Source organism: Podarcis bocagei (assembly GCF_964188305.1).
Source record: "Podarcis bocagei genome assembly, chromosome: 2".
Taxonomy (NCBI): Eukaryota; Metazoa; Chordata; class Lepidosauria; order Squamata; family Lacertidae; genus Podarcis; species Podarcis bocagei.
The window spans coordinates 9,023,791-9,049,354 of record NC_138126.1 but is presented as its reverse complement, the minus strand read 5'-3'; the positions used below and the strand labels follow the sequence as shown (position 1 = coordinate 9,049,354).

General features: G+C 47.4%; 2 protein-coding genes across 2 annotated transcripts in view; both read left to right on the top strand.

Moving 5' to 3' along the window:
• Nucleotides 1-25,564, top strand: part of LOC308581250 (uncharacterized protein) — a 31,057-nt gene that overhangs the window by 701 nt on the left and 4,792 nt on the right. The window contains 14 exon segments of the mRNA XM_081183780.1: nt 566-633; nt 3,438-3,460; nt 3,913-4,031; nt 5,848-7,598; nt 7,602-7,610; nt 7,614-7,781; nt 14,200-14,277; nt 17,661-17,864; nt 19,439-19,553; nt 21,916-21,948; nt 22,242-22,360; nt 23,424-23,550; nt 24,748-24,843; nt 25,408-25,509. Coding sequence (XP_081039906.1) covers nt 619-633; nt 3,438-3,460; nt 3,913-4,031; nt 5,848-7,598; nt 7,602-7,610; nt 7,614-7,781; nt 14,200-14,277; nt 17,661-17,864; nt 19,439-19,553; nt 21,916-21,948; nt 22,242-22,360; nt 23,424-23,550; nt 24,748-24,843; nt 25,408-25,509 — 2,959 coding nt within the window. The 5' untranslated portion in view covers nt 566-618.
• LOC308580541 (uncharacterized protein) overlaps nt 16,496-25,564 on the top strand; it is an 87,250-nt gene continuing 78,181 nt past the window's right edge. Inside the window, exon 1 of the mRNA XM_081182344.1 lies at nt 16,496-16,500. The gene's annotated coding sequence lies outside the window, so the exon portion shown is untranslated. The remainder of the gene's footprint in view (nt 16,501-25,564) is intronic.

Genomic DNA, 25,564 nt, shown 5'->3' with positions numbered 1-25,564 from the left:
TATGTTGAGTCGGAATCTCTTCTCTTGCAGCTTGAAGCACTTGGTTCTTGGTTCGAGTCCTACCCTCAGAGCAGGAGAAAACAAGCTTGTTCCCTCTTCCATGTGGCAGCGCTTCAAATATTTGACGATGGCTCTCATAGCTCCTCTCAGTCTCATCTTGTCCAGGCTAAACATACCCAGCTCCTTCGACCACTCTTCATAAGGCCTTCTGTCGAGTCAGCTCTTGTATTCACTGACCGGCAGCAGCAGCCTGCAGGGTTTGAGACATTCCCAGTCCTACCCCAGAGATGCCAGGAATGGAATTTAGGGCTTTTAGGGACCATCTGACTTAGATGCTTGAGCTGAGATTCCTCCATTGCCGGGGGTTGGACTAGATGACCCTCGGAGTCCCTTCCAGCTCCACAACTCTATGATTCAATTAGCTTCTGATGCTCGGCCCCTGAACCACTGCCCTTGCTTGGTCTGGCGTGCAGAGAATTGCAGCCATCACCTACTCCAGGACCTGTTGTTCTCTGCAGAATTTCCCCTGCCTCTGAGTTATCTCTTTTTTCCCCCACACCTGCAGGCGTCTCACCTCTGCTGAGTCAAACCGTCCAGGGAAGGAGAGGAACTGGAGGAATGGAGCTGAGTCAGGTAAGGGATTTTGTGGGTGGTTTGCGGTTCGTGCCCCAATCATCCCTGAAACCCAGCCCAAACTTGTTGGGCTGTTGTTTTTTTAAAAGAGCTATTCCTGGAGCACTTTTTCCTCTCTCTGCCTTGGCTTTTTGTCTAGCCCAGGGGTCTGCAACCCGCGGCTCCGGAGCCGCATGTGGCTCTTTTACACCTTTGCCGTGGCTCCGGGGCGGATACTAGCGAGGGGAGGAGGCGCATTGTGTGCCCCGACACTCCCCACTGTGGCGGGCGCTGTACTGGCTGTGACGTCGCATGGGGGCAGTGCATGCGTTAGTCACGTACCGTCCCGACGTCACCTTCCCGCCCGCCCGCTACATTGTAAGGGGCATGTACGCTGGTCACTGTTTTGAAGGGGAGTGAAGAACACACACACACAAAAAGGTAACTTGTTAATTTAATGTTTATTTCTATGAGGAGGAGTAATTCTGAGGGGTCAAACAAAGAAATAATAAAAAAGTGACAAAAGAGTTATTTTTATAATGATGAGTTTTGCGGCTCCCAGTTTTTTTTTCTTCGGAAACGGGTCCAAGTGGCTCTTTTTGTCTTAAAGGTTGCAGACCCCTGGACTAGCCTTGTGTATAACAGGATCAATGCCTGCTTTTAAAAACATCTCTATATTATTGCATTTATTTCCCATCTTTTGCTCCGTGGAGCTCAAGGCAATGTCTCTGCCCTCCCCCCTTTAAACCCCACAACAACCTTGTGAGGTAGAGAGACTGGCCCAAGATTGCCCTGTGATTGCTGAGCGGGGATTTGAACCCACGGCCTCCCAAGCCCTAGTTCGACACTCTTTAAGTACAGTGGTACCTCGCAAGACGAATGCCTCGCAAAACGAAAAACTCGTAAGACGAAAGAGTTTTCCGTTTTTGAGTCGTTCCGCAAGACGAATTTCCCTATGGGCTTGCTTCGCAAGAAGAAAGCCCATAGGGAAATCTCCGGGGACCTCTTTTAAAATGCTGGCGGTCAGGAGCAAAGACTTTCGCCCACCGCCGGCCTTGAGAAGAGGTCCTGGACCGCCAGCAGAAGAGGTCCTGGAGTCTTTGCTCCCCCCCTCCCCGCCTGCCTTCTCCGCTGTCCCGGGCGATCTTAAAATGCTGGCAGGCGGCAGTGAAGCCTTCGCTGCCGCCCGCCAGCATTTTAAAATTGCCCCAGGACAGCGGAGGCTTCGCTGCCGCCCGCCAGCATTTTAAAATCGCCCCAGGACAGCGGGGGCTTTTAAAATGCTGGCGGTCGGCAGCAAAGCACTCCTGTCCCCGGAGCTTGCGGGGCGGGAGGTGGGGAGAAGGGCTTTTCTTCCCACCGCCAGCCTTCAGAACAACCTTCTGAAGGCTGGGGGTGGGAAGAAAAGCCCTTGTCCCCCCCCAGCCTTCAGAAGAGGTTGGGGGACAGACTGTCCCCGGACCTGGTCTGAAGGCGGTTTCCATAGGAACGCATTGATTGATTTTCAATGCATTCCTATGGGAAACCGTGCTTCGCAAGACGAAAAACTCGCAAGAAGAAAAAACTTGCGGAACGAATTAATTTCGTCTTGCGAGGCACCACTGTACACCTTATCTCAACTGGTTTTTCCTCAAAGGCGGATGACGCTGGTACCATGAGTTCTTGCAGCATGCAAAGCGCCATTCGGTTTTTGCAACATTGCGTAAGGTGGAAGAGACAGGGAAACTCAGTGGTGAATCAGTGAAGGAAGGGAGTGTGGTGCAGTGGTTAGGGTGTTGGACTAAGACCTTGGAGACGAGAGTTCGAATCCCCACTCAGCTGTGAAGCTCACCGGGTGGCCTTTGTCTCCCAGTCGAACCCACTTCGCTGCGTTGTTGATAACAGGGAGAACTGTGAATGCCACCAAGTGCTCCTTTAAAGGAAAGGTGCAAATAATAATAATAATAATAATAATAATAATAATAATAATGTGCTCTAGGACCACTTGAGCCCTTAAAATCCAGCTTGTTTATGAAGATCACCTGAAGAGGTGCTTTTAATTGGTCCTTGTTTTAAAGGGGTCCACCTTGCCTCTGGTAGAAGGTGGGTGTTTAGGGTACACAATCGCCTGCTAGGTAACTGCTTTCCCAGCAGAGATTTGGCAAAAGCTTTTGACTTTCAGGAGTCTCTCTAAGAGGTTTTTATTGCCAGCCAGACTTCTTTCTGATTATATTTTCTACTTTAAAAAAACCCCGGATTAGCCTGTCACCTTAAGGATTCTTTTAATTGTATTTTGTATTTTAATGTTGTGCGCTGCCCTGAGATATATAGATACAAACAGACACACGAGCACACACACACACACACACACACACACGTATATATAGATGGAACAGTGCAGAAATACTTTCATAAATAAATATACGCAGCCTTTAAAATACCCACAGGCAACAAAGTGAGCAGTTCTGCCTATAAATTATCTCCTGGAAGTGCCTTCAAAACGTATCCTGACTTTTAAATTAATTGTTTTATTGTTTATTAAATTTGTATACCTCTTTTCCATCCGTAGCTCTTAGGGCAGTTCACAACACAAAAACACAAAATACATCATAAAAACGAAAAGCGCCCCACTAGTGATGTGGAGGTGAGAATATTCTCCGGAGAATATACTCCACAAACTGTAAATTCTGCTTTAAATGTACACACCTCATTAATCAAGAACATTCTCCAAAACATTATTCTCGAGAATTTAACATCACTACCCTCCACAAACCAGTAAACCTCTCTTCCCCCTTCGTAGCTACCAGTAACCGTGCTAACTGCTGTTTTGTTTTTGTTTTTTCCAGGTTGTTGAGGCTCTGGGTGACAGGTGAGCTTGAATTATGGGTACAGGCTATTCTTCTTGTGGGTTTCACCTTCAGCGGAGCTGGAAAGAGGCCTCAAATGTGGGGTGGTCAGACCATGTGGTAGGGACACGTCTTGTATCTGATGCTGCCTGGAACCAGGCAGAGGGCCTTCTCGGTGGTGGCGCCTGCCCTGGAACCAGGCAAAGGGCCTTCTCGGTGGTAGCACCTGCCCTGTGGAATGCAATCCCACCAGACGTCAAAGAAATAAACAACTATCTGACTTTTAGAAGACATCTGAAGGCAGCCCTGCTTAGGGAAGCTTTTAATATTTGATGAATTATTCTTTTTAAATATTTTGCTGGAAGGCGCCCAGAGTGACTGGGAAACCCAGCCAGATGGGCAGAGTATAAATAAATTATTATTATTATTATCATTATGCCTGTCTTGAACATCCTTCTCTGTCTCTTTTCTCCAGCCAGGAAGGCATCAAGCTTCCCCAAAAAACCAAACCATTTCTGGTGGAGTCGAAACAGGGAGCCGGTGCTCATTTGGAGGAAAAGTCTGCCTTTCAGGACGAGCTCCTTGGATGCAAAGGTTGAATATGAGTCTTTTTTTATTCTGCTCCAGCCATGGTGCAAAAGTGGGGTGGGGTGGGTGGAGATTGCAGGGCCTCATCCTTACCCCGCTCCCTGCAAGCCCATAACCATGGCTGAAAAGTATACAGTGGTACCTTGGGTTACATACGCTTCAGGTTACAGACTCTGCTAACCCAGAAATAGTGCTTCAGGTTAAGAACTTTGCTTCAGGATGAGAACAGAAATCGTGCTCTGGCGGTGTGGCAGCAGCAGGAGGCCCCATTAGCTAAAGTGGTGCTTCAGGTTAAAAAGAGTTTCATGACAGACCTCCGGAACAAATTAAGTACGTAACCTGAGGTACCACTGTATTATAATTATTATTAGGCACCTTTCTCTAACTATTGCAGCAGCCAACCTAGCAGTTCAAAAACACATCAAAGTGCAAGTAGATAAATAGGTACTGCTCCGGCGGGAAGGTAAATGGTACTTACCACTGTACATACATACACAGTGGTGCCTCGGTTTTCAAACGTAATCTGTTCCGGAAGACCGTTCGAGTTCTGAAACGTTCGAAAACCGAAAACTCAACAGCTGGCAGCTAGGCCTCAGGATCTTGCACTCAATGGAAGCCGCGTGGCATATTCGACTTCCGAGGCGTATTCAAAAACCGAATTATTTGTCAACAGAGACGTTCCAAAACCGAGGTACCACTGTACGTATATGTAATTTTTTGTATTTTTAAAAATATATATATATAAATGTCATCCCTGTGTGTGAGACCACTTTAACTTGCAGGATCCCAGTGTTACAGAATAGTCATTCTGCACTTGTAAGAAATTTGTATTTTTCCGTGGTAACATTTTACTTTTGGAACTCCCTGCCTATTGACGTCAGGCAGCCGCCTTCACTGATCTGTTTTCAGCTTAAAATATTTATCTTTAGGCAAGCCTATCTAGACACGTAGATGTTGACATGTCTTAATCTCTTTTCCTGATAAGTTTAATTATTTTTAACTCTTACATTGATAATCTTAATGTTTCTTGTAAGTGGCTTAGAGGCTACAATTGATTGATATATATATATTGTTGAATAAATTAAATTAATATCTGAGGCTGTTTATCTGCATTTGGTCAAGCTGTCCCTAATTTGCAGGGTCTCTTTTGTTTTTTAAATGGACATGGAATCATAGAAGGGACCCTGAGGGTCACCTAGTCCAACTCCCTGCAATGCGGGAATCTCAACTAAAGCCCTAAACGGCCTCAGCTCCCAGTTTACCTATAGTAGCATCTCCACCCCCATCATTCAACACTGGGGTCCAGCTCCGAGGGCCTTCTGGCAGCTCCCTCCCTGTGAGAAGTGAAGTTACAGGGAACCGGGCAGAGGGCCTGCTCGGTGGTGGCGTCCTCCCTGTGGAACACCCTCCCACCAGATGTCAAGGAAATAAACATCTATCTGACTTTTAGAAGACATCCGAAGGCAACCCTGTTTAGGGAAGTTTTTAATGTTTGATGTTTTATGGTATTTTTACTATTTTGTTGGGAGACGCCCAGAGTGGGTGGGGTATAAATTTTATTATTATTATTATTATTATTATTATTATTATTATTATTATTATTATTATCCATGACAGAGGACCATCCAATTTCTGCTTAAAAACCTCCAATGAAGGAGCGTTCACTGCACATCTATGTCTGACTAGATGTTTAGATAAAGCAAATTTTCATGCGTGAGTTAACTGTGCCTCTTGCAGAGGAATCTTTGATGATTTCCAGCACTGGGCTGTTACCAAACTGGCTGCTAATCGTGCTTATTTTACTATCTCCCTTTTTTGATAGGTCAAGGGTTGACAACCGAGAAGGAGAACGGCGACGAAACAACTTGCGGTGCTGACAGTTCTGAACAATTTGATATACCCGGGAGATTGTTAGGAAAAGCCAATAACACCGTTTTCCCGGCTCCTTGGCAGGACGTGACTTTGGAAAACGAGCAAAAGCAAAAGGGGACACCTCCAGGAAGAGGAGGCCAAAACAAGTCGGTCCTTCGTGCAGCCGGCAACAAAGTCGGCGCCAACAAGAGGCAACTGGCGTGCAGCAAGTGTGGGAAAAGCTTCAGCAACAGCTCAAACCTTATCGCTCACGAGAGAATCCACACTGGCGAGAAGCCCCACAAGTGTCCGAGCTGTGGGAAGAGCTTTGGTAAGAAATCGACCCTCGTCGCTCACGAGAGAATCCACACCGAGGAGAAACCGTACGAGTGTTCGGTGTGCGGGAGAAGCTTCAGCCAGACCTCGAGCCTCGTCGCCCACGAGAGGATCCACACGGAGGAGAAGCCGTACGAATGCTCCGAGTGCGGGAGGAGCTTCAGTTTAAAATCGAGCCTAGTCGCCCACGAGAGGATCCACACGGGCGAGAAGCCATACAAGTGCTCCGACTGTGGGAAAAGCTTCAGCCAGAAGTCCGCCCTCATCCCGCACGTGAGGACCCACAAGGGGGAAAAGCCCTACACCTGCTCGGCCTGCGGGAAAGGCTTCAGCCAGAGCTCGAACCTTATCGCACACGAGAGAATCCACACGGGGGAGAAACCTTATCAGTGCGCGAACTGCGGCAGGAGTTTCAACTGCAGCTCCAGCCTTATCAGGCACCAGAGGATCCACACGGAGGACAAGCCGTACGACTGCTCGGACTGCGGGAAAAGCTTCGGCTGCAGCTCAAGCCTCAACCGGCACCAAAGGACTCACACGGGCGAAAAACCCTACGAATGCTCGGATTGCGGCAAAACCTTCAGCGTCAGCTCCCAGCTCAGTGTGCACCAGAGGACGCACACCGGAGAGAAGCCCTTTGAGTGCTCGGCTTGCGGGAAAAGTTTCAGCGTGCGATCGAGCCTAAACGCCCACGAGAAAATCCACACAGGGAAGAAACTGTACAAGTGCGGGGACTGCCCCACCAGCGTCTACTTGAAATCCAGCCTCAACGCACACAAGAAACTGCACCGAGGCGAGAAGCCGTACGACTGTGCAGAGTGCGGGAAGAGTTTTTCCTGCAGCTCCAGCTTCCTCCGACATCAGAGAATCCACACCGGAGAGAAACCATACAACTGCGCCGACTGCGGGAAGAGCTTCACTCTGAACTCGAACCTTATCACTCACCAGAGAACTCACACGGGCGAGAAGCCCTACCAGTGCCGGGACTGCGGCAAGTTTTTCAGTGTGAGTTCGCAGCTCAACGTTCACCAGCGGACACACACGGGCGAAAAGCCCTTTGAATGCTCGGACTGCAGCAAGTGTTTCACCTGTAGCTCCGCCCTGATTCGACACCAACGGACCCACACGGGAGAGAAACCCTACCAGTGCTCCGAGTGCGGGAAAAGGTTCAACCTGAGTTCGAACCTTATCGCTCATCAGAAAACCCACACGGGAGAGAAGCCCTATAAATGCATGTATTGCGGCGAGAGCTTCTATACGAGGCCGCATTTTGTCGAGCACCATAAAACCAGCCACCTAGAGGCTATAAATGCAAAAACAGACGACAGCAAAGTTCATCATGACTCCCAGTCCATCAAGTACCAGATAAACTATGTAGGCTGGGATTGACAAATTGACTGAGAAAAGCGTAGTGGCAGAGCTGATGGGAGGTTGCCAGCGGTGGCTCTTGTACACTGCTCTCCTGTCTTTTGCAAAATAAAAATCCACGTTTCTTTGGTTCCGTATCTGCCTTACCGGAGACATTATATCAGATGTAAATTCCTGTCGGGTTCTAGACATCAAATAAAGGTGTGGAAACAGGGTTTAATAATTTTTTTAAGGGGCTGGAGAGATGAGCCACGTCTTTTTATTAGGATCTTGTATGGAACTAGAACAGGGATGTCCAACGCACAAGGCCTTTTTTGGCTGTCCTCGGCAGCATTTGACACCCCCCCTCCACCCCCTCCACCCTCACACTACCTTCCCAAAGCTGGGTAAGCGAGGAAAAAATGCAAAAACAAAAATCCATCCCCTGTTTCAGCATTTCTACATCATGTTTCTTAAGAAGGCAAAAAGGCCCGGAGCAGTCAAAACAGAAAAGGATTGTGCATCTTTTTTTTTTTTTGTTAGCCACCTTTAAAAGTTTATTGAAAAGTCAGAAAGGATGTTTTAACAGAAAATAAAGAGTGCTGTTTGGGTAAAGGTAAAGGGACCCCTGACCATTAAGTCCAGTTGTGGACGACTCTGGGGCTGCGGCGCTCATCTCGCTTTATTGGCCGAGGGAACCGGCGTACAGCTTCCGGGTCATGTGGCCAGCATGACTAAGCCGCTTCTGGCGAACCAGAGCAGCGCACGGAAACGCCGTTTACTTTCCCACTGGAGTGGTACCTATTTATCTACTTGCACTTTTTGACGTGCTTTCGAACTGCTAGGTTGGCAGGAGCAGGGACCGAGCAACAGGAGCTCACCCCGTCGCGGGGATTCAAACCACTGACCTTTTGATCGGCAAGCCCTAGGCTCTGTGGTTTAACCCACAGCGCCACCTGCGTCCCGCTGTTTGTGTAGGCACAGTTTATTTTTTAATTCTTGCTGGAAAACATATGCATACATACATATATACATACATCATCATCATCAGACTTTTATTGCACTAGCCATAGGCCATGGCATCATTCAGAAAAATAACAAAAGGTAAAACAGCAATAACCATAAAAATCATCAGGCACCACACATACAATATAAACCACAGTCACAAGTACAGTGGTACCTTGGGTTACAGACGCTTCAGGTTACAGACTCCGCTAACCCAGAAATAGTACCTCAGGTTAAGAACTTTGCTTCAGGATGAGAACAGAAATCGTGGTCTGGCGGCGCAGCGGCAGCTGGAGGCCGCATTAGCTAAAGTGGTGCTTCAGATTAAGAACAGACCTCCAGAACGAATTAAGTTCTTAACCCGTGGTACCACTGTACTAAAATTGTTTGTTGCATAAAATAGAATAGCAGAAGATTCTCTAGTAAAATTAAATATCCGAATCCCCTTTGCAGTTGACCGCTATTTTATCTAGTTCTTTCCTCCTGATCTTCTTAGCTGCCAACGCATAGAGTGCTACTTTATAAGTTGCAAAGTCATCAGTATCGCTCAGCAGCCATTTTCCCCTTTCTACCCTATTCAAGTGAGTTCCATTTGGAAACAAGGGGTTTTATGAATCGGTCTCTTGGGTCTATATATAACGGGCACTGCAGTAAATAGTGGCACAGGTCCTCCACACAGGGTTGTCCACATAGACAAAGCCTCTTCATAATGTACTATGCCGTAGCGTCCATCCAACACCACCGAGGGCATCGATTGGAATCGTAATTCGGTGAAAGCGATTCTAAGCATGGCAAGTGGGAGCTTTGACAGGTAACTGGCCTGGGTATGCTCCGTTTTAATAAGTGGGAACCACCGCGAACTCTTGGAAGACGCCATCTGGCAGGGACCAAAATCTCGGAGGTCAATTAAAAGTGGTGAAGAAATCAGACCTCCTGTACGTTTTGGAAACAGGAACTGTTGTCACGATTAAACAATTTAAATGGCAAATTCACAAGATGAGCAATTTGTTGTTGTTTTTTATCAAATATTTATTAAATTTTCACAAATTTTTAAAGACACATACAATACACACAGTACAAAAGTATACATACAGTAACAAACAAACACGTATAATTTCAACTCCTTTTTTTCTTAAACTTACTTCATCGACTTCCCCATACCTCCCCTTTCTGCGTTCCACTTCCCAAAATTATTTCAGCAAATCCTTCCCCTTAATTTTATCCAATTTTTCCCTTTTCTTTTCTTTTACTTAATCTTTTATAGCTGTAATCCCTTACTTTGTGTAACCACAACATTTTAACATTCATTAATTTTGCAATATTTTTTAAGATAAATTTTAAATTTCTTCCAATCTTCTTCCGCCGTCTCTTTCCCCTGGTCTCGGATTCTGTCAGTCATTTCAGCCAGTCCCATGTAGTCAATCACCTTCATCTGCCACTCTTCCAAGGTGGCTAGATCTTGCTTCTTCCAATACTTTGCTATAAGTATTCTTGCTGCTGTTGTAGCATACATAAAGAAAGTTCTGTCCTTCTTTGACACCAATTGGCCGACAATGCCCAAAGAGAACAAGATGAGCAATTTGGAGCATTGTTTGATTATGTGTTCTCTCTGTGTGTGTGTTTGGATCTAGAGGACAACATACATGTTTACCCCATGTGAATACATACAATCAGCTACAAAAACGCAGTCCTGTTTATACTGAAAATAAAACACCCGCAATGAAAGAATTGAGATGCTGATGTACTTCGCATTTAACCCTTCCTGTAATTTGGAAGGAAAATGTAGCCAACCTATAATGTCTTTAATTGCAATGGGTCAGCAGCCATTGTTGTCATCGTTGTTGTTGCCAATAATGCAGTAATAATAATAATAATAATAATAATAATAATAATAATAATAATCAGTGCTTTTTTTCTAAAATAATGTTTAGGGGTACTCTCATTTTCCTACTCATGTAGAAATACTGCCCCTCAATGAGGCCAAACTTAGATTCACAAAATGTTTAGGGGTGTACGTACCCCCAGAAAAAGCACTAATAATAATAATAATAATAATAATAATAATAATGTGTGAGGGGGTGCCAAACCAAGTCTTTGACCCAGGTGAAAGAAAACCTAGTTTCATCCCTCTTCTTAAGGCATGGGTAGGCAAACTAAGCCCCGGGGGCCGAATCCGGCCCAATCACCTTCTCAATCTGGCCTGCGGACGGTCCAGGAATCAGCGTGTTTTTACATGAGTACAATGTGTCCTTTTATTTAAAATGCATCTCTGGGTTATTTGTGGGGCCTGCCTGGTGTTTTTACATAAATAGAATGTGTGCTTTTATTTAAAATGCACCTCTGGGTTATTTGTGGGGCCTGCCTGGTGTTTTTACATAAATAGAATGTGTGCTTTTATTTAAAATGCACCTCTGGGTTATTTGTGGGGCCTGCCTGGTGTTTTTACAGGAGCAGAATGTGTACTTTTATTTTAAAATGCATCTCTGGGTTATTTGTGGGGCATAGCAATTCGTTCATTATTATTTTCCAAAATATAGTCAGGCCCCCCACAAGGTCTGAGTGGCAGTGGACCGGCCCCCTGCTGAAAAAGTTTGTTGACCCCTGCCTTCAGGCTTGAGAGCGGGCGTGGCTGGTTTACCCAGTCAGTTGGCAACCCCCGGCTCCTCTGCCCGTCCCCGCAAGAGGGCTCTGAGCATCCTTGAGGCGCCTGGCGGCAGCCGCGGTCCTTCTCTCTCCGGTGGGGGCGGAGCTTCGCCCGGCTGCGCCCAATCAGCTGCGGAGGCTGGAGGGAAAGAGGCACATCAAAGGGAAAGAAGATCAAAGCGCTTGGCGGCGCCTCCTCCGCCTCCGCGGAGACAAAAGCGGGGAGCATCCGCGGACCGGGGTGGGGGCAGATCTTGCTCCCCTCCTCCTCCTCCTCCAAATCAGGGGATCTGTTAGGGGTAGATCCCTTTCGTTTCAAGGCTTGCTACTTCAGGATGGAGAAAATCACCTTTCCCCCAGGGCAGCCATTGAAGTGCTCGGCCTTTTCCTGAAAACTTCCCCCTTCCTCGTTATTCTGCTCCTCGTCGTCCAGCTGCCCCACATTCCCTACATCGGCTTCATTCCGCATCATCGGTGGGAGGGAGTGAGAGCACCCTGGAACCTGCTCAGGTAAGTTTGGGGCAGAAGTGGCGGGTTTTCACCTGCGCCCCCCTTTATGGGCATTTCCCCCCCTTTGGGGTCAAAACCCCTGCTCTTTTCATAGAATTGTTGAGTTGGAAGGGGTCCTCAGAAATCTCAAGGAAAGCATCCACGGCAGATGATTTGGGGGGATAATAATAATTAATAATAATCCGAGCGGCTTCCAAGCGAATTTTAAAAACAATACAGTGTCAGACATTAAAAACTTCGCTAAACAGGGCCGCCTTCAGTTGCCTTTTAAAAGTAAAATGGTTGCTTATTGCCTTGACATCTGGTGGGAGGGCGTTCCACAGGGCGGGTGCCACTACCAAGAAGGCCCTCTGCCTGGTTCCCTGTAACTTGCCTTCTTGCAGCAAGGGAACTGCCAGAAGGCCCTTGGAGCTGGACAACGGGGGTGGAGACGCTCCTTCAGGTATACAGGACCGAGACATTTAGGGCTTTCAAGGTCAGCACCAACAGTTTGAATTGTGCTCGGAAACGTACTGGGAGCCAATGAAGATCATTCAGGACCAGTGTTATGTGGTCCCGGCGGCCACTCCCAGTCACCAGTCTGGCTGCCGCATTCTGGATTAGTTGTAGTTTCCGGGTCCCCTTCAAAGGTAGCCCCACGTAGAGCACACTGCCGCACTCCAAGCGGGAGATAACCAGAGAGTGCACCACTCTGGCAAGACAGTCTGCAGAAAGGTAGCGTCTCAGCCTGCGTCCCAGATGGAGCTGGTAGACAGCCGCCCTGGACACAGAATTAACCTGCGCCTCCATGGACAGATGTGAGTCCAAAATGACTCCCAGGCTGCGCACCTGGTCCTTCAGGGGCACAGTTACCCCATTCAGGACCAGGGAGTCCTCCACACCTGCCTGCCTCCTGTCCCCCCAAAACAGTACTTCTGTCTTGTCAGGATTCAACCTCAATCCGTTAGCCACCATCCATCCTCCAACCGCCTCCAGACACTCACACAGGACCTTCACCGCCTTCACTGGTTCTGATTTAAAAGCGAGGTAGAGCTGGGTATCATCCGCATACTGATGAACACCCAGCCCAAACCTCCTGATGATCTCTCCCAGCGGCTGCATGTAGATGTTGAAAAGCATGGGGGAGAGGACGGAACCCTGAGGCACCCCACAAGTGAGAGCCCAGGGGTCTGAACACTCATCCCCCCCCCACCACTTTCTGGACACGGCCCAGGAGAAAGGAGCAGAACCACTGTATGACAGTGCCCCCAGCTCCCAGTCCCTCAAGATGGTCCAGACGGATGTTATGGAGCTCAGCCTTTCATCTGTTGGGGATTTCTGCCAGTACTTTAGGTGTCTATGGGCCATGAGACTGTGTGTTGGACCACCTCTAAGAAAATCCTCCAGCCTCTCCTTTCCCCGTCACACTGTGCAATTTTGCTCAGCGAGAGACCACTTCTGTGAGATTTTTAAGCGGAGGCTGCATGGCTGCCTGTCAGGTCTGATCCAGTTGAGATTCCTGCATTGCAGGGGGGGGGGGTTGGACTAGATGACCCTCGGGGTCTCTTCCAACCCTACAGTTCTGTGATTCTACGTACAAAGGTCCCAGGCTGAATCCCCAGCATCTCCAGGTAGGACGGCGGGATAGCTCAGTTGGTAGAGAAATAGACTCCTTTGGGGTTGTGGGTTTGAGCCCCACGTTGGGCAAAAGATTCCTGAATCGCAAGGGGTTGGACTAGATGACCCTCGGGTCCCTACTGACTCTACAATTCTGTGGTTCTACTGCAGAGAAAGGGACGCGGTTGGCGCTGTGTGTTAAACCACAGAGACTAGGACTTGCTGATCAGAAGGTCAGCGGTTCAAATCCCCGTGATGGGGTGAGCTCCCGTTGTTCAGTTCCTGCTCCTGCCAACCTAGCAGTTTGAAAGCACGTCAAAGTGCAAGTAGATAAATAGGTACCACTCTGGCAGGAAGGTAAACGGCGTTTCCGTGCGCTGCTCTGGTTCACCAGAAGCGGCTTAGTCATGCTGGCCACATGACCCGGAAGCTGTACGCTGGCTCCCTCGGCCAATAAAGCGAGATGAGCGCCACAACCCCAGAGTCAGCCACGACTGGACCTAATGGTCAGGGGTCCCTTTACCCTTACTTTACTGCAGAGAAAGCCTCTGTGTTTGAAACTCTGGAAAGCTGCTGTCAGTCATTGTGTGCAGCACTGGGCTAGTTGTTCCTGTTTAAAGCAGCAGCCCTTTTTTCTCAGCCGTGAGGTTCAGAACCTCACAATTATATTTGAGACATATAGCTCACTTGCTTTGCAGGTGGAAGATTCCCAGGTTCAGATTCCATCGTCTCCAGGAAGGGCTGGGAATTCCCCCTGCCTCGTTGTGCTCACCCCTTGCTCTTTCCAAAAGGGACGCCCTGCGCCTTTAACTGCTACAGCAGCGAAAGCATCCCTCCACTGACCCACCTCTAAACTGAGCAGTATTACTTATTTCCCTCTGAAAAGATGCTGGAGACCCTGCCTCCTCCAAGGAGACCGAGGGAAGATGCTCCTGAGGACCAAAGGATGAGCAAGGAACTGCTGGTAGGCCCATTTGCCCTTCTATCATTATGTATGAAGAAATCCATAATGTCGATATGAAATATGTCTGCATAAAATATTCCTCACTGGCCTTGCAGACAACTTCATTGTCCAGAAAGTGGGAGAAGCAACAAGAGGAACAGCCATTTTAGATCTGGCCCTAACCAATGTTGATGACCTGGTTAGTGGGGTAGAAGTGGAAGGATCATTAGGTGCGAGTGATCATGCTCTTCTGAAGTTTACTATACAGCGGAAAGGAGCAGCCAAGCATACTAGGACTCAATTTCTTGACTTTAAGAAAGCCGACTTCATAAAACTTAGGGAAGTGCTGGGTGAGATCCCATGGACAGCAATACTAAAAGGAAAGGGAGTTCATGATGGCTGGGAAACAACCTTTCTCCCTCCTCTATGTGACATCCTTTTATATATTTGAACATGGCTATCATCGTTTCCAGGCCTTTGACCATTTTGGTTGCCCTCCTCTGGACACGTTCCAGTTTGTCAGTGTCCTTCTTGAATTGTGGTGCCCAGAACTGGACACAATATTTTATGCATATACTGGACACAGTACTCCAGGTGTGGTCTGACCAGAGCAGAATACAGTGGCACTATTACTTCCCTTTCCTTTTCACATGTACTGCTCTCAAGCCAGGTGTCACCCATCTTGTATTTGTACCTCTCATTTTTTTTGCCCAAGTGCAATACTTTACATTTCTCCCTGTTAAAATTCATCTTGTTTGTTTTTGCCCGGTTTTCTAATCTTTCAAGGTCGTTTTGAAGTGTGATCCTGTCCTCTGGGGTGTTAGCCACCCCTCCCAGTTTGGTGTCATCTGCAAATTTGATCAGGATGCCCTTGAGTCCATCATCCAAGTCGTTGATAAAGATGTTGAATAAGACCGGGCCCAAGACAGAACCCTGTGGCACCCCACTAGTCACTCTTCTCCAGGATGAAGAGGAACCATTGATGAGCACCCTTTGGGTTCGGTCAGTCAGCCAGTTACAAATCCACTGAGTGGTAGCATAGTCAAGACCGCATTTTACCAGCTTCTTTACAAGAATATCATGGGGCACCTTGTCAAATGCCTTGCTGAAATCAAGGTAGGCTACATCCACTGCGTTCCCTTCATCTACCAGGCTTGTAATTCTGTCAAAAAATGAGATCAGGTTAGTCTGACATGACTTATTTTTCAGAAATCCATGCTGACTATTGGTGATCACAGCATTCCTTTCTAGGTGCTCACAGACTGTTTGCTTAATGATCTGCTTAATGATCTGCTCCAGAATCTTCCCTGCTATTGATGTCAGACTGACTGGGTGGTAATTATTTGGGTCCTCTCTTTCCCCCTTTTTGAAAATAGGGACAACATTTGCCCTCCTCCAGTCTGCCGGGACTTCGCCTGTTCTCCAGGAATTCTCAAAGATGACTGCCAGTGGTTCTGAGATCACATCTGCCAGTTCTTTTAATACTCTTGGATGCAGTTCATCTGGACCTGGAGACTTGAATACATCTAAACTAGCCAAATATTCTTGTACTATCTCCTTAGTTATTCTGGGCTGTGTTTCCTTTGCTGAATCATTTGCTCCAAATTCTTCAGGTCGGGCATTGTTTTCTTTATCGGAGAAGACTGAGGCAAAGAAGGCATTGAGGAGTTCAGCCCTTTCTGTGTCCCCTGTTTGCATTTCACCATCTTCTCCTCTGAGTGACCCCACTGTTTCTTTGTTCTTCCTTTTGCTACGAACATACCCATAAGAGCCTTTTTTGTTGCTTTTAACCTCTCTAGCAAGCCTGAGTTCATTCTGCGCTTTAGCTTTTCTGACTTTGTGTCTACACGTGCTGGCTATTTGTTTGAATTCCTCTTTGGTGGTTTCCCCCCTTTTCCATTTTTTGTACACATCCTTTTTTAATCTTAACTCAGTTAAAAGTTCTTTAGATAGCCACCCTGGCTTCTTTAGGCACCTTCCATGTTTCCGTCTCATTGATATTGCCTGACGTTGTGCTTTTACTATCTCCCTCTTAACAAACTCCCAGCCATCATGAACTCCCTTTCCTTTTAGTATTGCTGTCCATGGGATCTCACCCAGCACTTCCCTAAGTTTTATGAAGTCGGCTTTCTTAAAGTCAAGAAATTGAGTCCTAGTATGCTTGGCTGCTCCTTTCCGCTGTATAGTAAACTTCAGAAGAGCATGATCACACGCACCTAATGATCCTTCCACATCTACCCCACTAACCAGGTCATCAACATTGGTTAGGACCAGATCTAAAATGGCTGTTCCTCTTGTTGCTTCTCCCACTTTCTGGACAATGAAGTTGTCTGCAAGGCCAGTGAGGAATCTGTTTGACCTTATGCTCTTGGCTGAGTTTGACGTCCAACAAATATCCGGGTAATTGAAGTCCCCCATTACTACTATCTCCCTTCCTTTTGCATGCTTGGCCATCTGTTCCAGGAAGGCATCATCTATGTCCTCCGTTTGGCTTGGGGATCTATAGTAAACTCCCACAATGAGGTCTCTGTTATTCTTCTCTCCCTTAATTTTGACCCAAATGCTCTCACTTTGGCTTTGAGGTTCTAAATCTTGGATCTCTTCACAGGTATACACATCCCTGACATATAACGCCACTCCTCCTCCTTTCTTGTCTGGTCTGTTTCTCTGAAATAGATTGTATCCCCCCATTATTACATTCCAATCGTGGGACTTATCCCACCAGGTTTCAGTGATGCCTATTATGTCATATTTAGTTTGCTGTACCAAGAGCTCAAGCTCATCTTGTTTATTTCCCATGCTTTGCGCATTAGTGTACAGACATTGAAGTCCATTAATCATTCCCCCATGTCTCTTATTTAAGGATTTTTTCCTCCCACCACTAGGTCTGCGTGCTGTTTGCTCCATTTGGTCTATGACATTTGGATGATCATCTTCATTAATTGATAGACTCCTACCTTCAGGAGCACTGTCTCCCTCCCCCACATTAGTCAGTTTAAAGCCCTCCTGATGAGGTTTCTGAGATTTTTGGCAAAAACATTTCTCCCAACCGTTGTGAGGTGCAGCCCATCACTTGCCAGAAGTCCATCTTCAAGAAACTGCAGTCCGTGATCTAAGAATCCTTTCAGTACCGTTGACCATGGTATCATTCAGACATTTGGCTATCCTTGTTGGGCCACCAGGAATACACATAGAGAGGGTCTTTCACTGCCCTCAAAGGGAAAGGAATGAAGAGGGCTATGGCTGTGTCTGTGTGAGCGGGAGAAGGAGAGAAAATGTGGGTTTTTTTGTGCATAGGAAAGAGAACCGGGGGGAGGGGGGAATATGCCACCCAGCCCTGTGCAGTTTCACTCAGAAGCAAGCTTAATTTTTTCCAAAACATGCTTCACCTTTTTTAATCGCAGAGGAAGGCAGATGTGGAGAGGGAGAAAATTGTACAGGAATGGAAGGATCTCTGTCGTTTTCTGGAAGAACAGAAGCAGCAGCTGATCTGGTGGCTGGAAAGTCTTGCAGGGAACATTATAGAGATAAGGGGGCAGAGTCCGTCCGCGGAGACCCATCCGCCGAGCGAAACGTGGGGGTCGCAGGAGCATATTGACTGCCGGCAGGTGAGACTTCTTCCTTTTTTTTGGAAATGATTTTTATTTGGTTTAAAAAAATAAACAAGATATAGCAAAATCATTTATAAGTCCATATACTCTGAACCTCGCGACTTCTCCCCCCCCCCACTCTCCGTGGGTCCTAATGCTAATATTTATGCCCGCATATCAATTCATTGTCCAGATATCTTGTCCCTCTAAATTATCTATACTTTTTGTTAGTTACTTTACAAGTGTGGTTAAAATTCTGCTAATGTTTTCATCTGTTTACAATGGTCTCGTAGATATATTACAAATTTTCCCCATTCTTTTTTAAAGATCTTGTCCTCTTGGTTTCTGAGTTTCCCGGTTAATTTTCCCATTTCAGCATAGTCCATCAACTTGGTTCGCCATTCTTCCCTGGTCGAGATTGTTTCTTCTTTCCATCTCTGGGCTAATAACATCCGTGTGGCTGTTGTCGCATACATGAAATGTATTTTCTGGTCATTTGGAATCTCGGTACCTATAATTTCTAATAAAAAGAGCTTCTGGTTGTTTTTAGCAAAGGTTATTTTAAACATTTCCCCCCCAATTCATCTAATATCATCTCCCAGAAGGTTTTAGTTGCCTTATACATCCACCACATGTGGTAAAAGGTACCGTCTTTGTCTTTACATTTCCATCAGGTGTTTCTACTTGTTCTGTACATTTTTCCCTAACTTGTTGTTTAGTCGTTTAGTCGTGTCCGACTCTTCGCGGCCCCCTGGACCAGAGCACGCCAGGCACTCCTGTCTTCCACTGCCTCCCGCAGTTTGGTCAAACTCATGCTGGTCGCTTCGAGAACACTGTCCAACCATCTTGTCCTCTGTCGTCCCCTTCTCCTTGTTCCCTCCATCTTTCCCAGCATCAGGGTCTTTTCCAGGGAGTCTTCTCTTCTCATGAGGTGGCCAAAGTATTGGAGCCTCAGCTTCACGATCTGTCCTTCCAGTGAGCACTCAGGGCTGATTTCCTTAAGAATGGAGAGGTTTGATCTTCTTGCAGTCCATGGGACTCTCAAGAGTCTCCCCCAGCACCATAATTCAAAAGCATCAATTCTTCGGAGATCAGCCTTCTTTATGGTCCAGCTCTCACTTCCATACATCACTACTGGGAAAACTTCCTAACTTAGTAGGAGTCAAATACTACCAGTATATCATTTTCATATCATTTTCTTTCAGCGTACAACATGCCGTTAATTTCAAATCTGTTTTCCGTAGCCTCTCCCAATCTGCTGGCAGGTGAGACTTTGCCAATCCAGTGAAAAGACGGGACTGCTTCTTGCTCATCCGTTCATTGGAGAGACAGTGCTGTCTACCAGTTAGAGTGTCCTGGGACCTGGGAGACCAGGGTTCGAGTCCTCACTCGGCCACAATGAAGCCTTGAGCCCAGTCACAGCCTCTCAGCCTCACCAACCTCACAGGGTTGTTGTGGGGGGAGGAAAGGAGGATTAATTCTTTTTTTTATTCCAAGATGAGCCCATTTGCATGCATCCTGTTGCTTCAGCATAGTATCTGCAATGCAGACTGTTCACCCAAGTCGTTCCTGTTGTCGTCTCTTCCCTCCAGGCCACTGGCAGTTCCAGCAGCAGACAAGGAAACTTCCTCGAGGTGGAACTGAGGCTTCACCATTTCTCTCAGAGGAGGAAGGCCGTCTTGGGAGAGGCGCTGAACTGCTTCCGAGGTGAGCAGGGGTCTTCTGAGTTCTCTCTTGGGCAGCGAGACGCCCATCAAAGCTCTAGTGAAGGCAATTTGCACCTGGTCCTCCACCCCAGTGCAACTGAAAAGGTGCTGGGCTCACCGTGAAATTGTTACAGTATGTGCCACACTTTTAGCCAGTACTATGTACCCTTGAGGGCCCCCCACCCGAAAGAAACACTGATTATTATTATTTAAAAGACTGATATACAGCTCTGCATCAAAAGATCTCAGAGAGGTTCACAACATAAAAACACAAGTACGGCAATTAAAGCAAAAACAACTAAACGATAGCCCACGCTACTTTATGTCTGTTAAACATTAAAAGCTTCCCTAAACAGGGCTGCCTTCAGATGTCTTCTAAAAGTCTGGTAGTTCTGTTTCTCTTTGACATCTGGTGGGAGGGTGTTCCAAAGGGCGGGTGCCACTACCGAGAAGGCCCTCTTCTTTGTTTGATTGTTTGGGAGCCAAAACATTTGAGATCTAGGCTATCCGACTTCCAAGGTACAACTTTGTTGCCTTAGCTCAAACCAGGGCATTGCCGGTATTTCTGCTTCCAGAATCCAGCACAGACAAAAAGAGAAATGGCTTGAGTATGCACTTATACCTTTTAAAATGCATTATTTCCCTCAAAGGATTCTGGGCACTTGTTGAGGGTTGCTTAAGGCAGTGTTTCCCAACCTTTTTTGGGCAAAGGCACACTTGTTTCATGAAAAAAATCTCGAGGCACACCACCATGCCAGATGGGGAAAGGTCACTTTTTACTTATGTAAAAAAAAAAAAAAAATTGTAACAGCATAGAAGGTAATGGTTAGGCTAGCATCCCTCTTCCAAATATGCTAGGTTTTTATTTGCAGGGACTGTTCTACATGGGAAAGCATTCAGCACTGTCATTCTCCCATCTGCCATCTGAATTGGTACTATTCTGGGTCAACTTACTCTGCTGCATGTGTAGATGAAAATGGCACCAAGTGTGGGGGGTTTTGGCCCTCTCTGAAGTGCTTCTCTGCAAGATATGGTAGGGTGTGTTACACAAGTAAACACTTGGAGGGTATGATAAAGAGAGCATTCCAAGAGTGACTTGGGATGCTATGAAGATGCTGCAAAAGTGGGCATGTGATTATTGCACGCCTTAAGCTAATGCTGAATACCCAAGAGTGTACAACTGGACTGCTGAATCCTAACTGGGTGTACTGAAAAGATGCTGGATGAGACCCAGACCAATAGTACCTGCAAAAGCAGCGTTATTAAAAGCAGCTTTCCCTTTGAACATCTCTTTGTTCAAAGTGCATCTGAAAGCCTAATGACCCACTGGTTCCTTAGCAGTGAGCTTTAATGCAAGGATTTTGATGTTAATCCATGGATCAGATGCGTGTGTGTGGATAATCGCATTGTTGGACAGTCCTTTCTGCCTGTTGGCCGTTAGCCAACGACCCCCTCCTCCGCCTGAATGAAATGTGCCCCGTGGGAGCGTTGGGACATCAGAACCACGAGTTATAGTTATAGGCACGTCCCAGGGCGAAGCAGGTTTGGAGGGAGGGGGGTGCCTAAGAAACCATCGACGGGGTTGGCGAGGCGGCGTTCAGACGGGGCTGCAAACAGCAGCTGTGTAGCCTGGCCATAGGAAAGGCGAGCAGCTCCTTTTATTTCCTCCCTCGCAGCTGATTCCCCTCTCTCCCGCCACCAGATTGTGAAAAGGCTCGGAATTCAGCCTGAGGAAAACCCCAAGTCCCCACATTTCTAGTTTCCCGTGCCCTTAAAAGGGTGATACGAGCCCCACGGCAGGCGGGCAGGCAGAGCTGGGAAGGGGGTTTCCAGGGGACACGGCAGCTCCTCGAAAGGCTTCTCTCAGCTGCGCTCAATCCTCCCCGGAGAGGATTTCCCCTCCGGTCCCATGCGTTCGTTTGGGGCATCGCTCCGGCTGCTCCCTCTCCCGCCGCGCAGGAGCGATGCCTCTCTCTGGCTCTCCCTCCGCGCAGGCTGAGGGAGGGAGGTGCGCGTGTGACCCGTCTCTGCTGGGAGACCAAACCCAGCGAGGCAGAGTCGCGCGGAGGCGCCCAGGCAGCGCTGCCGGCTGCGAGGAGGAGCGCCAGGCAGCAGCAGGAGGCGCGGCCTCTCCTCGCCGCCGCCGCCCCGCCTCTCGCCGCCCGACTCGCCCGCCTCCCTCCAGGCAACATCTCGCGGCACACGAGGCAACGTCTCACGGCACACTCGTGTGCCGCGGAACACCGGTTGGGAAACACTGGCTTAAGGTATATGATGAGGCTATCTGTTTCCCTTGAGGAAGGTGGAATGTGTGTTGATCAGAATACAAAAAAAAGCGTTTTCTCTCTTTGCCTTGTTTCCAGAGTCCCTGAAGATGGAGCTCGAAAGTCTGATTGGTACGTCCCTGGCTCTGACGGGACCAAAGGGGTGTTTCGTTTTATAAATAACAGCCGAAACAGTGTGTGAAGCCCTCTTTCGACTTGGGATCGCCAGCGGCTGCCGTTCAGAGGCGCCTACCACCTCTGACAGTGGGGACACAGCTGAGCTGCGTGCTACTAGCGACACGCTTTGAGCTTGCTCTCTGCTATTAGCAACTTACTTGTCCGCGGCTTTTCAAACTATTTATGGGGATGGCAGAGGTGGGGTGGGAGAGGACAGGATGAAATCTGAACGATGCCTTTTTTTGCAGCTCCTCCCTTTCTTCCGGAGTCTCGTCTTAAGGACTCAAGAACATTCCCCCCATCTGGCTCGGGAAAATTTCCTTGGGAGCCACGTGAAATGGAAACAGACGCAGGATCTGTAGTTCAGGTGAGGGTGTTTATTCCCTCCTTACCACCCTTGCCCTGACCTCGCCCCTGTGATCCACGCGACGGTCACCTCCAGACTTGATTATTGTAACTCGCTCTATGTGGGGCTGCCCTTGGGACTGACCCAGAAACTCCAGCGGGTGCAGAATGCCGCGGCGAGGCTCCTTACGGGGTCTTCACCGCGGGATTACATTCACCCAGTGCTATACCAGCTGCACTGGCTCCTGGTGGAGTGCAGGATCAGGTTTAAGGTGCTGGTTTTGACCTTTAAAGCCCTATACGGCCTAGGACCCTCGTACCTACGGGACCGCCTCTCCTGGTATGTCCCACAGAGGACCTTAAGGTCCACAAATGACAACATCTTGGAGGTCCCAAGTTGAAGGTGGTTAGATTGGTCTCAACTAGGGCCAGGGCCTTTTCAGTACTGGCCTCGACTTGGTGGAATGCTCTGTCACAAGAGACTAGGGCCCTGCGGGACTTGACATCTTTCCGCAGGGCCTGCAAGACAGAGCTGTTCCACCAGGCCTTTGGCTAAGGCACAGTGTGACCCCCTCCTTTGGTAATCCTCACAGAACTCTAGCCCAATGGTTGCTATTATTTTGATTCTGAATTGATTTTAGAATGTATTTCAATTAATTGACTGTGACTTTATGTAAACTGCTATTTTACTGTTGTTAGCCGCTCTGAGCCTGGCTTTGGCTGGGGAGGACGGGATATAAATAAATTATTATTATTATTATTATTATTATTATTATTATTATTATTATTATGCTACTGGGCAGTGTGAGCAGCTTTGGAGGCAGACTGTCAGGACTCAGCTATACAGCTGCAAATATAATTGCTTTAAGTGTGTTTAAAGTGCGTTATAAAATTGCGACACCAGATGGCGCTGGTGAGCTATTGGCAAATTCCATACAGATTTCAAAACGTGTTTTTTTTAAAGCATATTCACAGCATTTTTTTTTATATAGTGTGTAGATTTGGCCCAAGTATTCTAAACATCACACACACACACAGCAGCCTGATTACCCGAGTCTGATCACAAATCCCAATTTCCTTCCCAGAATCTGCTGAAGTTTGAGGACGTGGCTGTGGATTTTACAGATGGCGAGTGGGACCTTTTGGATGCCCACCAAAGGACCCTCTACAAGGATGTCATGCGAGAAAACTATGAGAACACGACCTCACTGGGTAAGAGGGCAGGTCTGGGTTTTAAACCACTGGCCGCGGGGAAAGCTTTCTATTTCTTTACCAAAACGTCTGCACTGCTTGACCACTGTAAAATGTCTAAGCAGTTTACAGGAAATATTAAAAGATGTTAATAGCCGATAATTGGAAAGGAAATTATGTTCCAACCAAAGAAGAATGGTTGAATAAATTATGCGAATACTTGGAATTAGCAGAGTTAACTGATTTGATAAGACAAAAACCAAAAAATATAATCCAAAAACAATGGAAATGTTTAAATGATTATTTATGTAGACAAAGATTAAATGTAAGGTATTGGTTGTGTTCAGAATAGATTTATGAAAGATTTAGAAAACTTATTGATTAGAATACTTGTGTGAGATTGTATTGGAAAAATACGGAATAACAGATACAATCTTGCTTAAAATATATATAGGAAGTGCAGTGTGAGCGATGGAAGTCAATCGATGAAATTTTATTATTATTTTCATATTGAGATATTTGTAGAATAAATTTGGAAGAAATTCTTCCAACTTTTCTCCTTTCCTCTTTATTTTTTCTTTTCTTCTTTTCTTCTTTTCTGTTCTTTTTTATATATGTGTGCTTATCTGGAATATATATGTATGTATTTGCAAAATTTTGCTTATATTTGTATTTTTCGCTCTATAAGACGCACCAGAGCATAAGATGCACATAGTTTTTTGAAGAGGACAACAAGAAAAAAAATATTCTGAATCCCAGAAGCCAAGACAGCCAGCGAGATTGCAGTGCAGCGACCCCACTGGCTGTCCTGGCTTATGGGATAGCTACGCGCAGCCTCTCTCGGGCAGGGGGTGAAGGCTCCCATTGCCCAGGAGAGGCTGTGCGCGGCCAAGCAAGAAGCCAGGACAGCCAGCGGGGTTGCAGCGCTTTGGGGAGTGCTTTGGGGAACTGCAGGAAGTCAGAGAACTTTGGTCCCCACAACTGCCTCATAGGGGCAAGATCTACAGGGACGAGTTGCCGCGCTCATGAGGCCTGGCCTCGTGAACCAACTCGTTACTTTGTGAGACGAGTGATTGTTTTGCTGGCCTGCTCCTGACAGGTGTTGTCTGGGGAGGCCAAACAGAGTGACCCGGAGGCTCCAGGGTTCCCCACACCTTCTGTAGACTCAGAAATGACTGTGACTTCCTTCTCTTCTCCCCTGGCTTCCTTCCTGACCAGTTCTGGCCATCACCAAGCCAGGCACAATTTCTCGGCTGGAACAAATGGACGAGCTGCTGGCAACGGATCTCCACAGCGCCAGGGACCACGTAGGAGGTATGCCATTCAGACGTAATATTTGCTGGGAAGGGGATGATAACGTGGGATAGGATTCTGGGCAGTGGGAGGGTTTGTACCCATTGGTGGTCTGGAGCGCAGCAAGGTTGTTTCAACCCCGCTGTGTCTCAAGTCGCTTTCTTGATAATAATAATAATAATAATTTATTATTTATACCCCACCCATCTGGCTGGGTTTCCCCAGCCACTCTGGGCGGCTTCCAACAAAATACAGTGGTCTGTTAAACATTAAATCTGAAGGGCTGCCTTCAAATGTCTTCTAAAAGTCTGGTAGTTGTTTTTCTCTTTGACATCTGCTGGGAGGGCGCTCCACAGGGCGGGTGCCACTACCGAGAAGGCCCTCTGCCTGCTTCCCTGTAACCTCACTTCTCGCAGCGAGGGAACCGCCAGAAGGCCCTCGGAGCTGGACCTCAGTGTCCGGGTAGAACGATCGGGGTGGAGACGCGCCTTCAGGTATACTGGGTTGTCATACAAACCACAGAGGGACACAAGGGTGTCTTCATCCAATTCCCATTACCCATTCTTTCCTCTTCCCTGTTCTTAGCCATCACAAACCCCAAGACGTTGGCAAAAGTGGAGCAAGGGAATGAGATCTGGGCTGAGCGTCGGTGCAGGCCTCAAGGAAATGCTTGCAACGAGCCAACAGGTGAGGCCACTTGGAAACCACAAACAAGCTTTTTTTGTCTCCAGAAGTTGGCTGC